The sequence below is a fragment of the Acipenser ruthenus genome, chromosome 59 (assembly GCF_902713425.1).
Source record: "Acipenser ruthenus chromosome 59, fAciRut3.2 maternal haplotype, whole genome shotgun sequence".
NCBI classification, from domain to species: domain Eukaryota; kingdom Metazoa; phylum Chordata; class Actinopteri; order Acipenseriformes; family Acipenseridae; genus Acipenser; species Acipenser ruthenus.
In genome coordinates, this window is record NC_081247.1 from 4,546,774 (window position 1) to 4,563,478 (window position 16,705).

Sequence of the window (16,705 nt, forward strand, 5' to 3'; positions counted from 1 at the left end):
GTGGCTCCAGATTAACCGGACGCTGTGAGACAGAACGGGATTTCAAACTTGCCCCTAAATTGAAATAAATGAAGGTGTAAATGAACCATCCTTAACTACAATTAATAATGGTGCTTAAATACCCGCATGCGCGTCAAATAATTGTATTATAGCAAGAATGAATTGCAGCCAGTCGCTATTTTTTTCTGTTTGTTAAAATTCAATCGCCCATTATTATTCTGCAAATACAATCGCATCATCATCTCGTTGCTCTATCGATAAATTAGCTATTCGTTCATTAAGATCTAATCAGAAGCAGCTGATCAGTGTGACTTGTTTGCTGCGCCCATGCAATTCCACCACAGCAGGATTAATCTCAGCAAAGGTGGAGCTCATTTATAAGTGAATTACTTTCAATTTAGGGGGGATTTTGAAATCCCGGTCTGTCTCAAAGCGTCCGGTTAATCTGGAGCCATATGGTAACCCTAAATAAAAGCATGGGGTAGAAATAGCAGAGGTTACCGCCTGGAAGTTTACTCGTAAAGAGAGACCTTTCTGCTACCCTGTGCTGTATTTACCCAAAAACAAGTTCACACACACTGACCCTCCCAGACTAAGAGAAAGCTATGAAACTGCGAGCATGCCTGCGCCATTGTGGATCTGTTTGTGACAACGGCGCTTGAATTAACCTAACATACTTCTAAAAACATTATCAGGGTATGCCTTTAGTGTTTGAACGTCTCGTACAGAAGAAGAGGACGCGAAAAGACGATATTAATTTAAAAAACACTGATTATATATCAGTGAAAAAAATCGCTGCTGCCTTCAGACACAGCTTCCCGTTTGATCAATTTTGGTCTATACCAACTCCGGCAGGGGCGCCGGGGTTAACTGAATTCAAATAGAAAGAGCTACAAACAGCTCGTTTACAAAATTGAAAGTCTTATTCGTTTTTAATTAAAGGATCCCCGGTATCACAATTCCCTTTGCAATCCATATTAGACCGCACTGAACGGTTTGTATTTTGCGATTGGTGCGTTCCTCGTTGCGCAGCGCCTCCTCCATTCCGTGGAAGACACTGAGAGGAGGTAAGCGAGTCTTTATTGAGCTGTAAAATATGTTTTAAAACTACAGAAAGCTGTTATGTTGCATTACTTTGAAAGGGCCGTGTTGTTGTGGGGTAGGAGCGCATTGTTTTGTGTGTGTTGTATTTCTGAAGCGGTGTGGCTGTGCCAGCGCGTTTGTTTTTATTATAGGAGGCAGTGTGGTCCAGTGGTTAAAGAAAAGGGCTTGTAACCAGGAGGTCCCGGGTTCAAATCCCACCTCAGCCACTGACTCATTGCGTGACCCTGAGCAAGTCACTTAACCTCCTTGTGCTCCGTCTTTCGGGTGAGACGTTGTTGTAAGTGACTCTGCAGCTGATGCATAGTTCACACACCCTAGTCTCTGTAAGTCGCCTTGGATAAAGGCGTCTGCTAAATAAACACATAATAGTAGCGTCGTGTGGGGTGGGGTGGGGTGGGGTGGGGTGGGGGGGGGCAGCAGTAGGGCTGGTAGGTGACGTAATCACACACAGAGACATAAGCCTGATATACGCTCCTTGCAGGGGAGCCGGCTCTCTTGTACAGCGGTATCTTTAGTGCGAGAGGCCCCGGGTTCTCCGCCTGTGTGTGTGGATTGTCTCGCCCTGTGTGATGAGCCTGCCTGCGGGGACCGAGATCGCTACAATAATAATAATAGTGAGCAAGGTGGGCCGAATGGCCTCCTCTCGTTTGTAACCTTTCTTATGGTAAGATCTCGTTCGCCTCCACTAACAGCAGTAGTTTTAGTGGTTATGTGCATTGCGATTAGCAGGTCACTCGTGATCTCTGCATCGTCCCTGTGTTTCACAGCCGCAGCCAGCCTCCCTCAGTAACGTTTCAAAGCTCTGCAGAATCTGCACAGATTTCCGCGGGTGGAGTTGAGTGACGTGACGTGACGCAGGAGCCCTGGAAGAACGCGCATCTCCGTGATTCTGTGCAGATCTGCGCTGCAAGAACACGACCAGTCGGTCCCCTCCCCTCCAAACAACTTAAGATAAAAATAAATAAATAAATATAACAACAACAACAATAATAATTCGTCGTAAGTTTAAAAAAAAAAGACAGTAGAAGTGTGTTTTGTTTTTCAATGTGGACGGTAAGAGCGGGTTACGTTTTGCTTGTATTGAAGTTTAATAACTGTTTGCTGCGCACGGGTGCAGCAGACCCAGGCTTTGTTTGCAAAATGAACAAGGTACGGAGGCATCAACAAGACCGATTCATTGAAAATGTAACACGTAAACTAAAAGGCACCAGGGAAATGAATAAATAAATCAGGTAACAATGTTTTTATGTTTCATATATGATAGTATTGTACTGTATTTACCACCCGCTCGTTGTACCTCCTGGTGAATGTGCAGCTTGAACAATTTAGACACAGACCTAAACAGTGTCAGTGTCACGCATTTTAATGCAACACTGTGTTTGTTTCAGCACAGTAAATCTAGTGTATTGACGGCCTCGTTTGAAACCTGGAGGTATTATCGGTAGTTTGCCTGCACCTCAAAAAAATAATTAGGCCTCATATATTGCAATGTTTGTGTAAATATTTAAAAAGTTTGAAAAAGTCTCTGGAACATTGTATCAGATCATGTTTTGTAAACACATCTGAATTTAAGGTTTGAGGACAAAATGACTCCTTGCTGATCGGCTGTTTTTAAGAGAATGTATTATAAAACACTAAACATCACTGTTTAACGAAAAGAGAACTGTCGTAACTTTCATCCATTATTCTTGAGATTAGACAGATCAAATTCTCTGGTATTATAAACGTATTAGAAGAAATTCTGTGTCCCTTCAATAGTAAAGCCAGCCCTGCTACTAAAGCCGATTTTGTTTGTCCCTTGATTGGCCTTAGTAACACTATTTAAATAAATGCATTTCTTTTTCAGCTGCTACTAAACAGAATCCCGTGTGCTGCCATGGACAGTGTGAAGATGGAATCTGTCCAGATTAAAGAGGAGTTCCCTGAACCTGAACTTGACCCCTTTAGAGTGGAGATCTCTGGGCTGGCTTCCCTCCCCATTAAACAGGAGCTCTGTGAGATGCAATGTGACAGCAGCCAGCTACAGGTCTCTGAGATTAAAGCTGAGCACAATGAATTGGAGATCCCCCAGACAGAAGAACCCCTTCCTGTGAAACAAGAAGAGGTGCTGGAAAGTGTCCATATTAAACAGGAGCCCCCTGACGTAGAGTCTGAGCACATGGAACCAGTGAAGGAAGAATCCGAGGACTTCAAACCAAACATCCCTGAGCTGGAGCCTGTACACCAGCAGGAGTGTAGCGTGGTGCGGGAGAGAGTCTGCGTGAGAGAGCAAGGCGCTGGAGAGGAAGACAGGTGGTCATATTCAGAATGCAGTCTAGCAGGTGAGTGACTCCCAGTAGCTGTGACATGGTCATTCTAGATTGACCCAGACTTGTTTACCTGAGGCCCACCTGTTCAGCTACATTAGGCACTGCAGCCCACTATCAGCACTCCTTGGGGAAAATGTCAAATGAAAAACATTTTATGTTTCAACTTGTAACACTATAAATAAACCTAATCTACACTACCCTTTATCCATTTGAATAAATATTGTGAAAGGTGGAAATCACATAGAATATCCTATGCACTGCGTGAAATATATATATATATATATAATATATTAATTTTAGTATATAAATAAATTGCAAAAACTAAACACGTGTTTTTATCAAACCTTTAAATTAGGTACCGTTGTATAATTGAACATTGTAGAAATGCGGTTATTTTTGTTGGTCATCAAACACGAAAGAAGTGCCTGTCTCTTATTATTCCCATTCATAAATACCTGAACAGGGATCACTTTGAGTAAAACCAGCACAACGTGCACAAGAACATGACTCTGAAATCCTAATATCTGAACACTGTGTAACTAAACCGTCCAGCCGTTACCTCTCACCCTGAACTGTAACGCACAGAAAAGACGAATGCGCACAAGACAGAGGTAAACGAGAGCCTTGCAGTTATTTTTTTCGCAACTACTCTGTACATACAACTTGCAACACCCCCCTGAAAAAAAAAATGAAAAAGTGGTGCGCAACTGAGCCACTTAACCAAAAGAAAACTTATGAAAATAAATCCATCTGCAGCGAAATCTGAATCAGTCAAAAAAGTTTTTTTTTTTTAAATTATTTTCCAAAAGAAATATTCTAGTGTTATTTTAAGACAACTGTGAACGAGCCAGCAATTAATAAAACAGCAGCATATCCAAACATTTTAATAAATCAGTTACCGGTATGTAACAAGGTGTATGAGTTTGATTAATAACTTGATTTAGTTAATAATGAAACATACATCAAAATACTCAATATTTTAAATGCTAATAGCTGATTAGTGACAAAAACGTATTCATCAAAGGCATCAATTTAATTTTTTAATGAATGTTATCAAGTACAAAAGTTAGTATGAAAACGTTTCTACAAAAGAACAAACCCATTCCAGCTCCTCAAAGCTGAGCCCGCGGTACAAACGCATTCCAGCTCCTCAAAGCTGAGCCCGCGGTACAAACCCATTCCAGCTCCTCAAAGCTGAGCCCGCGGTACAAACCCATTCCAGCTCCTCAAAGCTGAGCCCGCGGTACAAACCCATTCCAGCTCCTCAAAGCTGAGCCCGCGGTACAAACCCATTCCAGCTCCTCAAAGCTGAGCCCGCGGTACAAACCCATTCCAGCTCCTCAAAGCTGAGCCCGCGGTACAAACCCATTCCAGCTCCTCAAAGCTGAGCCTGCGGTACAAACCCATTCCAGCTCCTCAAAGCTGAGCCTGCGGTACAAACCCATTCCAGCTCCTCAAAGCTGAGCCCGCGGTACAAACCCATTCCAGCTCCTCAAAGCTGAGCCCGCGGTACAAACCCATTCCAGCTCCTCAAAGCTGAGCCCGCGGTACAAACCCATTCCAGCTCCTCAAAGCTGAGCACGCGGTACAAACCCATTCCAGCTCCTCAAAGCTGAGCCCGCGGTACAAACCCATTCCAGCTCCTCAAAGCTGAGCCCGCGGTACAAACCCATTCCAGCTCCTCAAAGCTGAGCCCGCGGTACAAACCCATTCCAGCTCCTCAAAGCTGAGCCCGCGGTACAAACCCATTCCAGCTCCTCAAAGCTGAGCCCGCGGTACAAACCCATTCCAGCTCCTCAAAGCTGAGCCCGCGGTACAAACCCATTCCAGCTCCTCAAAGCTGAGCCCGCGGTACAAACCCATTCCAGCGCCTCAAAGCTGAGCCCGCGGTACAAACCCATTCCAGCTCCTCAAAGCTGAGCCCGCGGTACAAACCCATTCCAGCGCCTCAAAGCTGAGCCCGCGGTACAAACCCATTCCAGCTCCTCAAAGCTGAGCCCGCGGTACAAACCCATTCCAGCTCCTCAAAGCTGAGCCCGCGGTACAAACCCATTCCAGCTCCTCAAAGCTGAGCCTGCGGTACAAACCCATTCCAGCTCCTCAAAGCTGAGCCCGCGGTACAAACCCATTCCAGCTCCTCAAAGCTGAGCCCGCGGTACAAACCCATTCCAGCTCCTCAAAGCTGAGCCCGCGGTACAAACCCATTCAAACTCCTGCAGCTGCCTGTTGTGTTCTTTATACTGTGCAAAACATATTCTTTGGGAGCGGACTCGACATACTGTAATGTTATTAATACTGAACACACTGTTCGCATCTGCCAGCAGAGCGATCACATGACCTTAACACCGCCCTACTGTCAGAGCTCTCGCTCTACATCCCGCCTACAGGAAGGCAATCTGTGACCTCTGATTTGTGAATTTCTGATTTGATTGACAGTCCACCAATACTGCCTTTTTACACTTTATTTTTCTACAGTTACAGCTGCCCCCCGGCGCCTGCTTTTCGCTATTAATAGAAACAAATACATAGAATGTCATTGCTCCCGCGACCCCCCCCGGGACTGTGTCACGACGCACCTTTGGGTTACATTACAAGCTATTTGTTTTTCCTGTACCACTCCAGTCAGTTCAGGATAGGACTCACTACTGGTGAGCTTAAGATACAGATATAAGCCCCTTTCACACTGGCACTCCTACCCGATTATACCAAGGGGGAGAAGGACATTAGAAATGTTCAGTGTCAAAATAGAGGGATATTATTATAAGTGTGTAACATAATTAGAGGTGCTTCATTCTGTTTCATTTATTAAGAGTTTAGACTTTTACAAATGTATAGTTTAAACGTTCAAGTAAAAACATTGAGAGTGCTACATCTTTTTAAATAAATAGCTTTCTATAAATTATCGCAGAGCCTGTATGTCTCTAAATAGGTCTTCTGATTTTTTTTTACCTCTGCTTTTCTACTGTCCTTAAATGCAATTGATCATGTTAAGTAGAGGTGCAGTCAGCACCCTTATTTCGTATTCGATTATCGTATAGACATTTATCATTATCGATGCATTGATGTTTTAGTTTTTTTTTTTTTTTTTAAGTTTAGTCGTTGCCAATTAGTTTTTTTATTATTTTCTCCCCAATTTGAAATGCCCAATTATTTTTAGGCTCAGCTCACCGCTGCCACCCCCTCGCTGACTCGGGAGGGTGAAGATGAACACACGTTGTCCTCTGAAGCGCGTGCCGTCAGCCGTCCGCTTCTTTACACTCTGCAGACTCACCGTGCAGCCGCCTCAGAGCTACAGTGTCGGAGGACAACGCAGCTCTGGGCAGCTTACAGGCAAGCCCGCAGGCGCCCGGCCAGACTACAGGGGTCGCTGGTGCGCGGTGAGCCGAGGACACCCTGGCCGACCTAACCCTCCCTCCCCCTGGACAACGCTCGGCCAATTGAGCGCCGCCCCCTGGGAGCTCCCGTCCACGGTCGGCTGTGGAATAGCCTGGACTCAAACTCGCGACGTCTAGGCTATAGAGCGCATCCTGCACTCTAGCGAGTGCTTTTACTGGATGCGCCACTCGGGAGCCCAGTTGTTGTTGTTTTTTTTAACAGAAACTCTCATAACTAAAAACAGTGTTGTGCATAATATTATTATTATTATTATTATTATTATTATTATTATTGTTATTATTATTATTATTTATTTATTAGCAGACGCCCTTATCCAGGGCGACTTACAATTATTACAAGATATCACATTATTTTTACATACAATTACCCATTTATACAGTTGGGTTTTTACTGGAGCAATCTAGGTAAAGTACCTTGCTCAAGGGTACAGCAGCAGTGTCCCCCACCTGGCATTGAACCCACGACCCTCCGGTCAAGATTCCACAGCCCTGACCGCTACTCCACACTGCTTTTAAACAACAAGGCACGACCTGCATTCAAATGAGAACACTTCAATTATATAAAAAACAAATAATACAAAGTACATTTAACAAGTGAAAAGAACATGCGTGCGTCCGCATCAGATTCACATTGTAGTAATAATTTAAAATACTGTATTTTAACAGAAGTAATTTCTGAACTATGGTTTTTCAATACTGTTCACATTTTATGTCCAAAAGCAAAGCATTTGAATTAATTTTTAAATCTAGAAAATGTGAATACAATAAGCCTGCTTCTGATTTGTCTTCTCCAAGACGAATGTAAAGGCTTGAAGTGTGTATCCTAGCAACGCGCTGACCTACCATACCAGCACTTGAAGCAGCACACTCACACTCAAGGGTTTAATGCAAACCAGCGAGACTTATAACTGAGTACGAATTCGATGCATCGATTCACCAATATGCTATCGAAGCTCGGTAAAATTTAAGGACAGATTGTTGCACCCCTAATATAGCTAATATATATGCAATTGATCCCGTTAATCTCAATCACAGCTGAGGAACGCGCTGATTTTCTGTGAAATAACTGAATGGGTTTATAAATCAGAAGTCTTTCTTTTTCATTTAAATGCAGAAGCGACTTCTCTTTATGTAAATACAGTCACGCATAATGATTGTAATAGTGTGCCCAGCATAAAATACTTGATTGCAGAGTTGTAATGTTGTTTGCCTGGGCCCCACCTCCTCCACACTAGATCCAGCACCACTAGTTATGTTTTCATATATTTTAACATTGTTCCTGTACTGCTGCTGTAACTAAGCTCTGCAGAGCACAGTCTACATTTTTATGAGAGCATTTGAAAATTTTATTCTTGGTATATTCGAATATCTTGTTATTCGAAATTCCCACCCCAAACGTGCTCTGGTTTTTCTGTTCTGTACCACATCATGGATCGCTATCGCTGTGTTACCTGACAGTGTTGGCAATAATCCTGACACTATCTGTGCACTAGAGTGGGCATTTTGAAAAGAGCTTGAAACAGACTTTAAAGTTATGTGTAAAAGGTTCTCATGATGTTAGCATTGAAAAGAAATGACAGGTATGTTATTTAAACTGTTGTAGCAACACATGGGGATGTGGAATGCTGTATTTTCTGGAATGTGATGCATCCGGTGGAGACCCCATGCGATTTCAGGTCACAGACGCATTGGGAAAAGGCTGTACGACTTTCCAAAAAAGATGCATGTCGCAAGTGTGTGTGTGTGACGTAATTCTGACACACGGGGTCAGAGACTGTCGACTCCGACCACAAATTATGTCAGAGTCTGAATTATGAACCAATCTTAACCCTACAAGCAGTCCCTCTTACTTTCTTTCCTGTTCATGTTTTCCAGGTTCCAGTCCAGCAGCTAAAGCAAGGGCAGGCGGTGGAGAATATACTGACTGTGGGAAAGGTTTCACGCAGTTAGGGCATTTAAACAAAACCCAGCGAACTCACACAGGAGAGAAACCGTATCGCTGCTCTGACTGTGGGAAGAGTTTCAGTCAGTTTGGAAGCCTAAAAGAACACCAGCGAATTCACACAGGCGAGAGACCGTATCACTGCTCTGACTGTGGGAAGAGTTTCAGTCGGTCAGACAGCCTTGTTTTACACCAGCGAACTCACACAGGAGAGAAACCGTATCACTGCTCTGATTGTGGGAAGAGTTTCAGTCAGTTTGGAAGCCTAAAAGAACACCAGCGAATTCACACAGGAGAGAAACCGTATCACTGCTCTGACTGTGGGAAGAGTTTCAGTCGGTCAGACAGCCTTGTTTTACACCAGCGAACACACACAGGAGAGAAACCGTATCACTGTTCTGACTGTGGGAAGAGTTTCAGTCGGTTATATGGCCTTGTTTCACACCAGCGAACTCACACAGGAGAGAAACCGTATCGCTGCTCTGACTGTGGGAAGAGTTTCAGACAGTTAGGAAGCCTAAAAGAACACCAGCGAATTCACACAGGAGAGAAACCGTTTCACTGCTCTGACTGTGGGAAGAGTTTCAGTCAGTTGGGAAGCCTAAAAGGACACCAGCGAACGCACACAGGAGAGAAACCGTATCGCTGCTCTGACTGTGGGAAGAGTTTCAGTCATTCAGGAACCCTGAAAGAACACCAGCGAACTCACACAGGAGAGAAACCGTATCACTGCTGTTACTGTGGGAAAAGTTTCAGTTACTCAGGAACCCTGAAAACACACCAGCGAACTCACGCAGGAGAGAAACTGTATCACTGCTCTGACTGTGGGAAGAGTTTCAGTCTTAAACGAGCCCTTCAAAAACACCAGCGAACTCACAGAGGAGAGAAACCGTAAAGACTGTTCAATGGGACTTCTCACTCAAACCTTGTATTATGAATCCCTGTGTAATTACTGTTTTGTGTATCACTCTTAAGAGCGTGCATTTTAAATTGTAAAAATGCAAATCAACTCTCTTGCACTCTGTCAAAGTGGGCGGTGAGCAGACACAAGAGGCTTCTCTGCTGTCAGTTTAACTCTGGATGTCAATGCAGTCAGTGCCTGGGAGCGGGACTATGCTGAAAGGAAACTATTCCGCCAATAACACAAAAATCAAAGCAAAGTTTTAATTTTATTTCATGCTGCAATAGTGAGGTTTTTCTTGTTTACATCTGTTGAGTTTTGAAGCTAAGGTTTCTTGTGAACCGCTGTTTAGGGGATATCTTTAAACAAAAAGTGATTTCCTATTATCACTGACGTGAGGGTTGTAACCAGTCCCTGTAATAGACAACCCCACGTTACACAGGTATTAACGTCGTTAGAATTCATTTTCATGTGTTGAATGATATTTTGCATCAGCTCCTATTCTACCTTTAAATAAATTTCAGTCAGGTGGTAATTGTCTCTTGGGAATAACCCTACACACCGACACTTACTGTAAACACCAGATGCCACAACCCTTAGATTGGCTAAACAAAGGAAATGAATTGTGAAACTTAAAGAGATGTACTCTACAGCATAAAATACTATACTGAGAATTAATTACAACAAATCGGAAATAAATGCCAAAAAAAGACGTGACAATTGTAAAGCACAGAGAGGTCTGGTAAAGCATAGGGAAGCATTGTAAAGAACAGAGAGGTGTGGTAAAGCATAGGGAAGCATTGTAAAGCACAGAGAGGTCTGGTAAAGCATAGGGAAGCATTGTAAAGCACAGAGAGGTATGGTAAAGCATAGGGAAGCATTGTAAAGCACAGAGAGGTCTGGTAAAGCATAGGGAAGCATTGTAAAGAACAGAGAGATCTGGTAAAGCATAGGGAAGCATTGTAAAGAACAGAGAGGTGTGGTAAAGCATAGGGAAGCATTGTAAAGCACAGAGAGGTGTGGTAAAGCATAGGGAAGCATTGTAAAGAACAGAGAGGTCTGGTAAAGCATAGGGAAGCATTGTAAAGCACAGAGAGGTGTGGTAAAGCATAGGGAAGCATTGTAAAGCACAGACAGGTCTGGTAAAGCATAGGGAAGCATTGTAAAGCACAGAGAGGTCTGGTAAAGCACAGGGAAGCATTGTAAAGCACAGAGAGGTCTGGTAAAGCATAGGGAAGCATTGTAAAGCACAGAGAGGGCTCGTAAAGCATAGAGAAGCATTGTAAAGCACAGAGAGGTCTGGTAAAGCATAGGGAAGCATTGTAAAGCACAGAGAGGTGTGGTAAAGCATAGGGAAGCATTGTAAAGCACAGAGAGGTCTGGTAAAGCATAGGGAAGCATTGTAAAGCACAGAGAGGTCTGGTAAAGCACAGGGAAGCATTGTAAAGCACAGAGAGGTCTGGTAAAGCACAGGGAAGCATTGTAAAGCACAGAGAGGTCTGGTAAAGCACAGGGAAGCATTGTAAAGCACAGAGAGGTCTGGTAAAGCACAGGGAAGCATTGTAAAGCACAGAGAGGTCTGGTAAAGCATAGGGAAGCATTGTAAAGCACGGAGAAGTCTGGTAAAGCATAGGGAAGCATTGTAAAGCACAGAGAGGTCTGGTAAAGCATAGGGAAGCATTGTAAAGCACAGAGAGGTGTGGTAAAGCATAGGGAAGCATTGTAAAGCACAGAGAGGTGTGGTAAAGCATAGGGAAGCATTGTAAAGCACAGAGAGGTGTGGTAAAGCATAGGGAAGCATTGTAAAGCACAGAGAGGTCTGGTAAAGCATAGGGAAGCATTGTAAAGCACAGAGAGGTCTGGTAAAGCACAGGGAAGCATTGTAAAGCACAGAGAGGTCTGGTAAAGCACAGGGAAGCATTGTAAAGCACAGAGAGGTCTGGTAAAGCACAGGGAAGCATTGTAAAGCACAGAGAGGTCTGGTAAAGCACAGGGAAGCATTGTAAAGCACAGAGAGGTCTGGTAAAGCATAGGGAAGCATTGTAAAGCACGGAGAGGTCTGGTAAAGCATAGGGAAGCATTGTAAAGCACAGAGAGGTCTGGTAAAGCATAGGGAAGCATTGTAAAGCACAGAGAGGTGTGGTAAAGCATAGGGAAGCATTGTAAATCACAGAGAGTTATAGTAAAGTATAGGGAAGCACAGAGAGTTATAGTGAAGCATATTTAAAAACATGGTAAACCTTGCTGAACTACAGTATGGTAAATGCATGTTATTACTGTGGGAAAAGTATCAGGGTGGGGGGGTTGCAAAATGACCCTGCAGATTTACCACTGTGAACTTTTGTAAGAGTAGTTTGGGTGTTAACAGTTTACAGTTTCAAATTTAAAGCATTATCCAAGTGCTAAATGTTCAAATTTTGCTTCGACATACAACCAGCGCCAGAAACATGCAGTTTCAACGTGCAATGCAGTCCAATGTTCTGCATTGCTCAGTGAGAATATCTACCTACCTACCTAACTACTTACCTACCTACCTACCTGCCTATTGATTGGTTGATTATAACAAATGCTTTACATGTGGTACATTAACTATGTAGAGGAATTATACAAGGCACTTCAAATGAGGCTCTTTTACAATGAAACATGATAATAGTTCTTCTTCAATTCTGGTTACTTCCTCTCAATGAGCATTGACAATATGTGAAGAGACAGCAGGATATGTGTCTGAGAGTCAGAGAAATCCCAGTAACATGAAGCCAGTCACAGATAGAAGGTAGAGGACTGGTGAGGTGGGGGGCAGGTGTCTGTCTGTGCAGGGAACACAAGCAGCACACACATCAATCACACATGTTTATTTATTAAGTTTTAATATAATTGAAAGAACAGTGAAGATATTAACATTCTTAAATTGTACTATAAAGCAGAATATTATTTATTTTTTAGCCGACGCCCTTAGCCAGGGTGACTTACAATTGTTACAAGATATCACATTATTTTTACATACAATTCCCCATTTATACAGTTGGGTTTTTTACTAGAGCAATCTAGGTAAAGTACCTTGCTCAAGGGTACAACAGCAGTGTCCCCCCACCTGGGATTGAACCCACGACCCTCCGGTCAAGAGTCCAGAGCCCTGACCACTACTCCACACTGCTGCCCTAGTAGAAGCAAAGATCAATAGACAGATGAAGTTGTATCATTGCTGTTTATAGTTCAGGTGAAATCATTGAATAGTCAAACAACTGAATGATTTAAGATGAAAAATTAAAACTTAAAAATAATTCGCTACTTGGCTCTTAAAATTGTACAATTGTATTCAACCTATACATTCTAGCTATTTTAACTATTAACTGAAAGATTGTTCGGAATATACTGTTAAAAAAAAAACACATCCATAAAAACAAAGGCAGGTTTCATAAACCCAGTCATTACTAATCATAATCTCTCGTTCACTTCATGTCTGCCAGACACACTCGTCTCCATCTGGAGGGGAATCGGTTCAAACTGGAATGTGGAATTCAATGAGAATTCACTGCACTGGTTCTCAGGTGTTGTGCTCTGATATATTCTCAGTGCGCAACGCGGCCCTTATGAAAGTTTACCATGGTGAATTTGTTATAGTGTTTCCGCACCTTTCCCATGGTTCTACTTTGCTTTTCCAATGTCAACATGCTTTCACTGTGCTTTACTATACTGGACCATGGTGTAAGGATTTCTGCCTGTGTGCTTCCCTGACCTTGTAGCTCTTTAGTTTGGCACGTGGCCCCAAATACACCCATGCTGGAGTGACTGGCTTTTCATAAAGTGCAGCTGTGATCTTGGAGGGATGATAAAAACCTTTGTTTCTGCTTAATAAGCTGTTTTGAGCCCATGTACAAACCATAATCAAACCAATTAAAACTGGTTCTAAAACCACTTTCCTAAAGTTATAGCTTTTCACTTTTAACAATACACTAGCATAATAACACACTATACTATTGAAACACACAGGCTTTTTCTGATAAGCACGCACCTTCTGTGGGGCAGTGTACACGTTATTTGTTTATTTAGGAGACGCCTTTATCCAAGGCGACTTACAGAGACTAAGGTGTGTGAACTATGCATCAGCTGCAGAGTCACTTACAAATACGTCTCACCCGAAAGACGGAGCACAAGGAGGTTCAGTGACTTGCTCAGGGTCACACAATGAGTCAGTGGCTGAGGTGGGATTTGAACCAGGGACCTCCTGGTTATAAGCCCATTACTTTAACCACTGGACCACACAGCCTCCATTGTTCCAGTTTAAATGGCACAAGCTCTTGTAGGAACAAAGCCGAGTGAACGAGAGAGAGAGAGTGCATAATGCTGAGCTGTTGGGTTTACTATAGAAGGGGTGACGCAGCACTAAAAACAGTCCTTTACCTTTTCCTGATGCTTATAATGACCCGGAGTGGTTCAGAGTATATTCATTTAATAAGAAGTTATTTCTCCACCTGGCATTATCTGTGCCTGCAGAACTGAATCCAAAATTCAACCCTGCGGTCACATCCCACTGGTCTACAGTAAGAAAATGGAAGAGGTGAAAGGTCATTGTGTGATTAAACAAAGACATGTCCCTTGAACCAGGCATCCTAATCGAGATCACAGATTCTGCTGATTAGGACTGCTTCTGTTAATCAGGCAGCCACACTGACTGTCTGCACCACTCAGCAATATGAATACATTCCTCTTTTCAAAGACACACCTGAAATAAAGAGAGAGGCGGTCACATTAGTAGTTATATCTGTGAAGTCTGGATTATGACCTGTTGCTGTTGTTCTTTAGTGCAGGGCCCGTCCCAACCCAGTCCCTCTGAGTATTTGTGTTGTTTTGTACTGGTATGGTTGATGCTGTACCAATTGTGTGGGTCTGGAACCAGTAACAAAACCTTTTAGGGCTTGATTGAAGTTTTTAAGAAATCTTAAAAGGAGTTGAAAAAGCAAATATTTCATTGCAAAATCCATGCAGGTGCAGATGCAGTTTTTTCAAGGATCGCCGGACATGCACGCTCAATGTTTCTGTGCCTGAACACCACTGCGTTCTCAAGCACTGCCAGCTTGCAACAAATATTATAGACAAAACTAACTCAGTGGCAAAATAAAATAGCATATTTAACACCAGTGATTTCATCATCCTCGCTAAACATTGTTCAGCCTCCTGCGCTGCTCAGTACATGAAACCCTTGATTAGAGTAACGTTCTAAAACTTTTTTCTTTTAAAATTCATTTTATTACATGTAAATACTGTTAAAAAAACATCAAGCACTCACGTCTAGCGATCTTTGAAAAAATGCAGCTGTATCATCAAGAGTACAGAGGAGGCTGTGTGGTCCAGTGGTTAAAGAAAAGGGCTTGTAACCAGGAGGTCCCTGGTTTAAATCCCACCTCAGCCACTGACTCACTGACCCTGAGCAAGTCACTTCACCTCCTTGTGCTCCGTCTTTCGGGTGAGATGCAATTGTAAGTGACTCTGCAGCTGATGCATAGTTCACACACCCTAGTCTCTGTAAGTTGCCTTGGATAAAGGCGTCTGCTAAATAAACAAATAATTTAATGTAATAATAATGATTATGAGGTACAGAAAGCTAAGGTATGTAACACCTGAACTTCCATGATAAAACGTTGGTGACTTCTCTGCTCTTGAGAAAAGTGCATTATCCTGTAAGAGTTAAGTATTGGCCTAATATTACACTTTTACTAGCCTTGGGTGTGATCAAACGTGTTTTCATTGCAACGAGTACAAAGATCACTGTCTTTTTTTTAAAATAAAATCTCAGCCTCAGCCATAGAATTGTTGAATTTGTAATCCTCTACAGCACTGTTTTTAGTTTATGGAGTACTAAACGCTGTTTACTCATTTGTTTGTTATTTATTATTGGGATTTTGTAAAGCCACCCGTCGTCTCTCCAGATGCAAGGGGCAGCAGTGTGGAGTAGTGGTCAGGGCTCTGGACTCTTGACCGGAGGGTCGTGGGTTCAATCCCCAGTGGGGACACTGCTGCTGTACTCTTGAGCAAGGTACTTTACCTAGATTGCTCCAGTTAAAACCCAACTGTATAAATGGGGAATTGTATGTAAAAATAATGTGATATCTTGTAACAATTGTAAGTCGCCCTGGATAAGGGCGTCTGCTAAGAAATAATAATAATAATAAGGAGGGAATAAAAAACTAATTATTGTTACCGTAGCATGCAGTTCAGAGTTAGTTCAGGACTGTGTTAGTGTTTATGCAGGGTGTACGGACTGTTAATTTTACTTAAACATTTTCAAACGCTAAAAAAATATATTAACAATAATAATAAAAAAGAAATATGCAGTTTTTCAATGTCTTTCAAAATAATTAAACAGCTTCAATGATATTAATATCTTATTTACTGCAACTTTAAGTGAAGAGTATGTTAGTTATTTTTGCATATTTCAAGGTAATGACTTATGAAAAGGTGCAATGTTTGTGTACTGCTCCAAACAGATGTACAGTATAGACATTTTAGGTGAATAGTATTTTGCTGTAGTTATTTGTGCATATTATAAACTAACGTCAATGTTGTTGAAGCTGACACCCTGGGATCCTTCAAGAAGCTGCTTGATGAGATTCTGGGTTCAATAAGCTACTAACAACCAAACGAGCAAGATGGGCTGAATGGGGCCTCCTCTCGTTTGGAAACTTTCTTATGTTCTTAAAACCCACCCTTAGCTCTCCATCACCCACAAAGGAACAGGGATCTGTAGAAATGCACCACACAGGTGGATGGATGCAGGGACAGACAGACCCTCCTTAAATATCCAGGATCTGATATTCTGAGTGACCTGAACTAAATAATGGTAATAGCAAGTTTTTTTGACAGCTAGAGAGCTGGTTCTCCAGATATATGCAACATGTTGTGTTGAAGACAACTGCAGGATGTTACAGTTGCGCGTGCGCACTAACGGGTAGTTTACACTCATGTACGCGAGATACCTGTGCGCACGCATTCAAATGTGCGGCGCTTATTAAAATATCATTGTTATTTTCAGATACATGTTTTGTATATATGATGT

General features: G+C 42.5%; 1 protein-coding gene across 2 annotated transcripts; it reads left to right on the plus strand.

Moving 5' to 3' along the window:
• The first annotated feature begins 237 nt into the window (after window positions 1-237).
• On the plus strand, window positions 238-10,994 carry LOC131725033 (zinc finger protein 883-like). Of its 2 annotated transcripts, none has more exons than XM_059018390.1 (3): window positions 238-1,067; window positions 2,951-3,425; window positions 8,684-10,993. In XM_059018390.1, the coding sequence occupies exons 2-3, from the start codon at window positions 2,981-2,983 to the stop codon at window positions 9,643-9,645; spliced, it is 1,407 nt and encodes a 468-aa protein (XP_058874373.1). In that variant the 5' UTR covers window positions 238-1,067; window positions 2,951-2,980; the 3' UTR covers window positions 9,646-10,993. The 2 variants fall into 2 exon arrangements, with proteins under 2 accessions (XP_058874373.1, XP_058874374.1); XM_059018391.1 differs by lacking the exon at window positions 238-1,067 and adding an exon at window positions 2,140-2,336 and having other exon boundaries at window positions 8,684-10,994.
• Window positions 10,995-16,705: the final 5,711 nt, after the last annotated feature.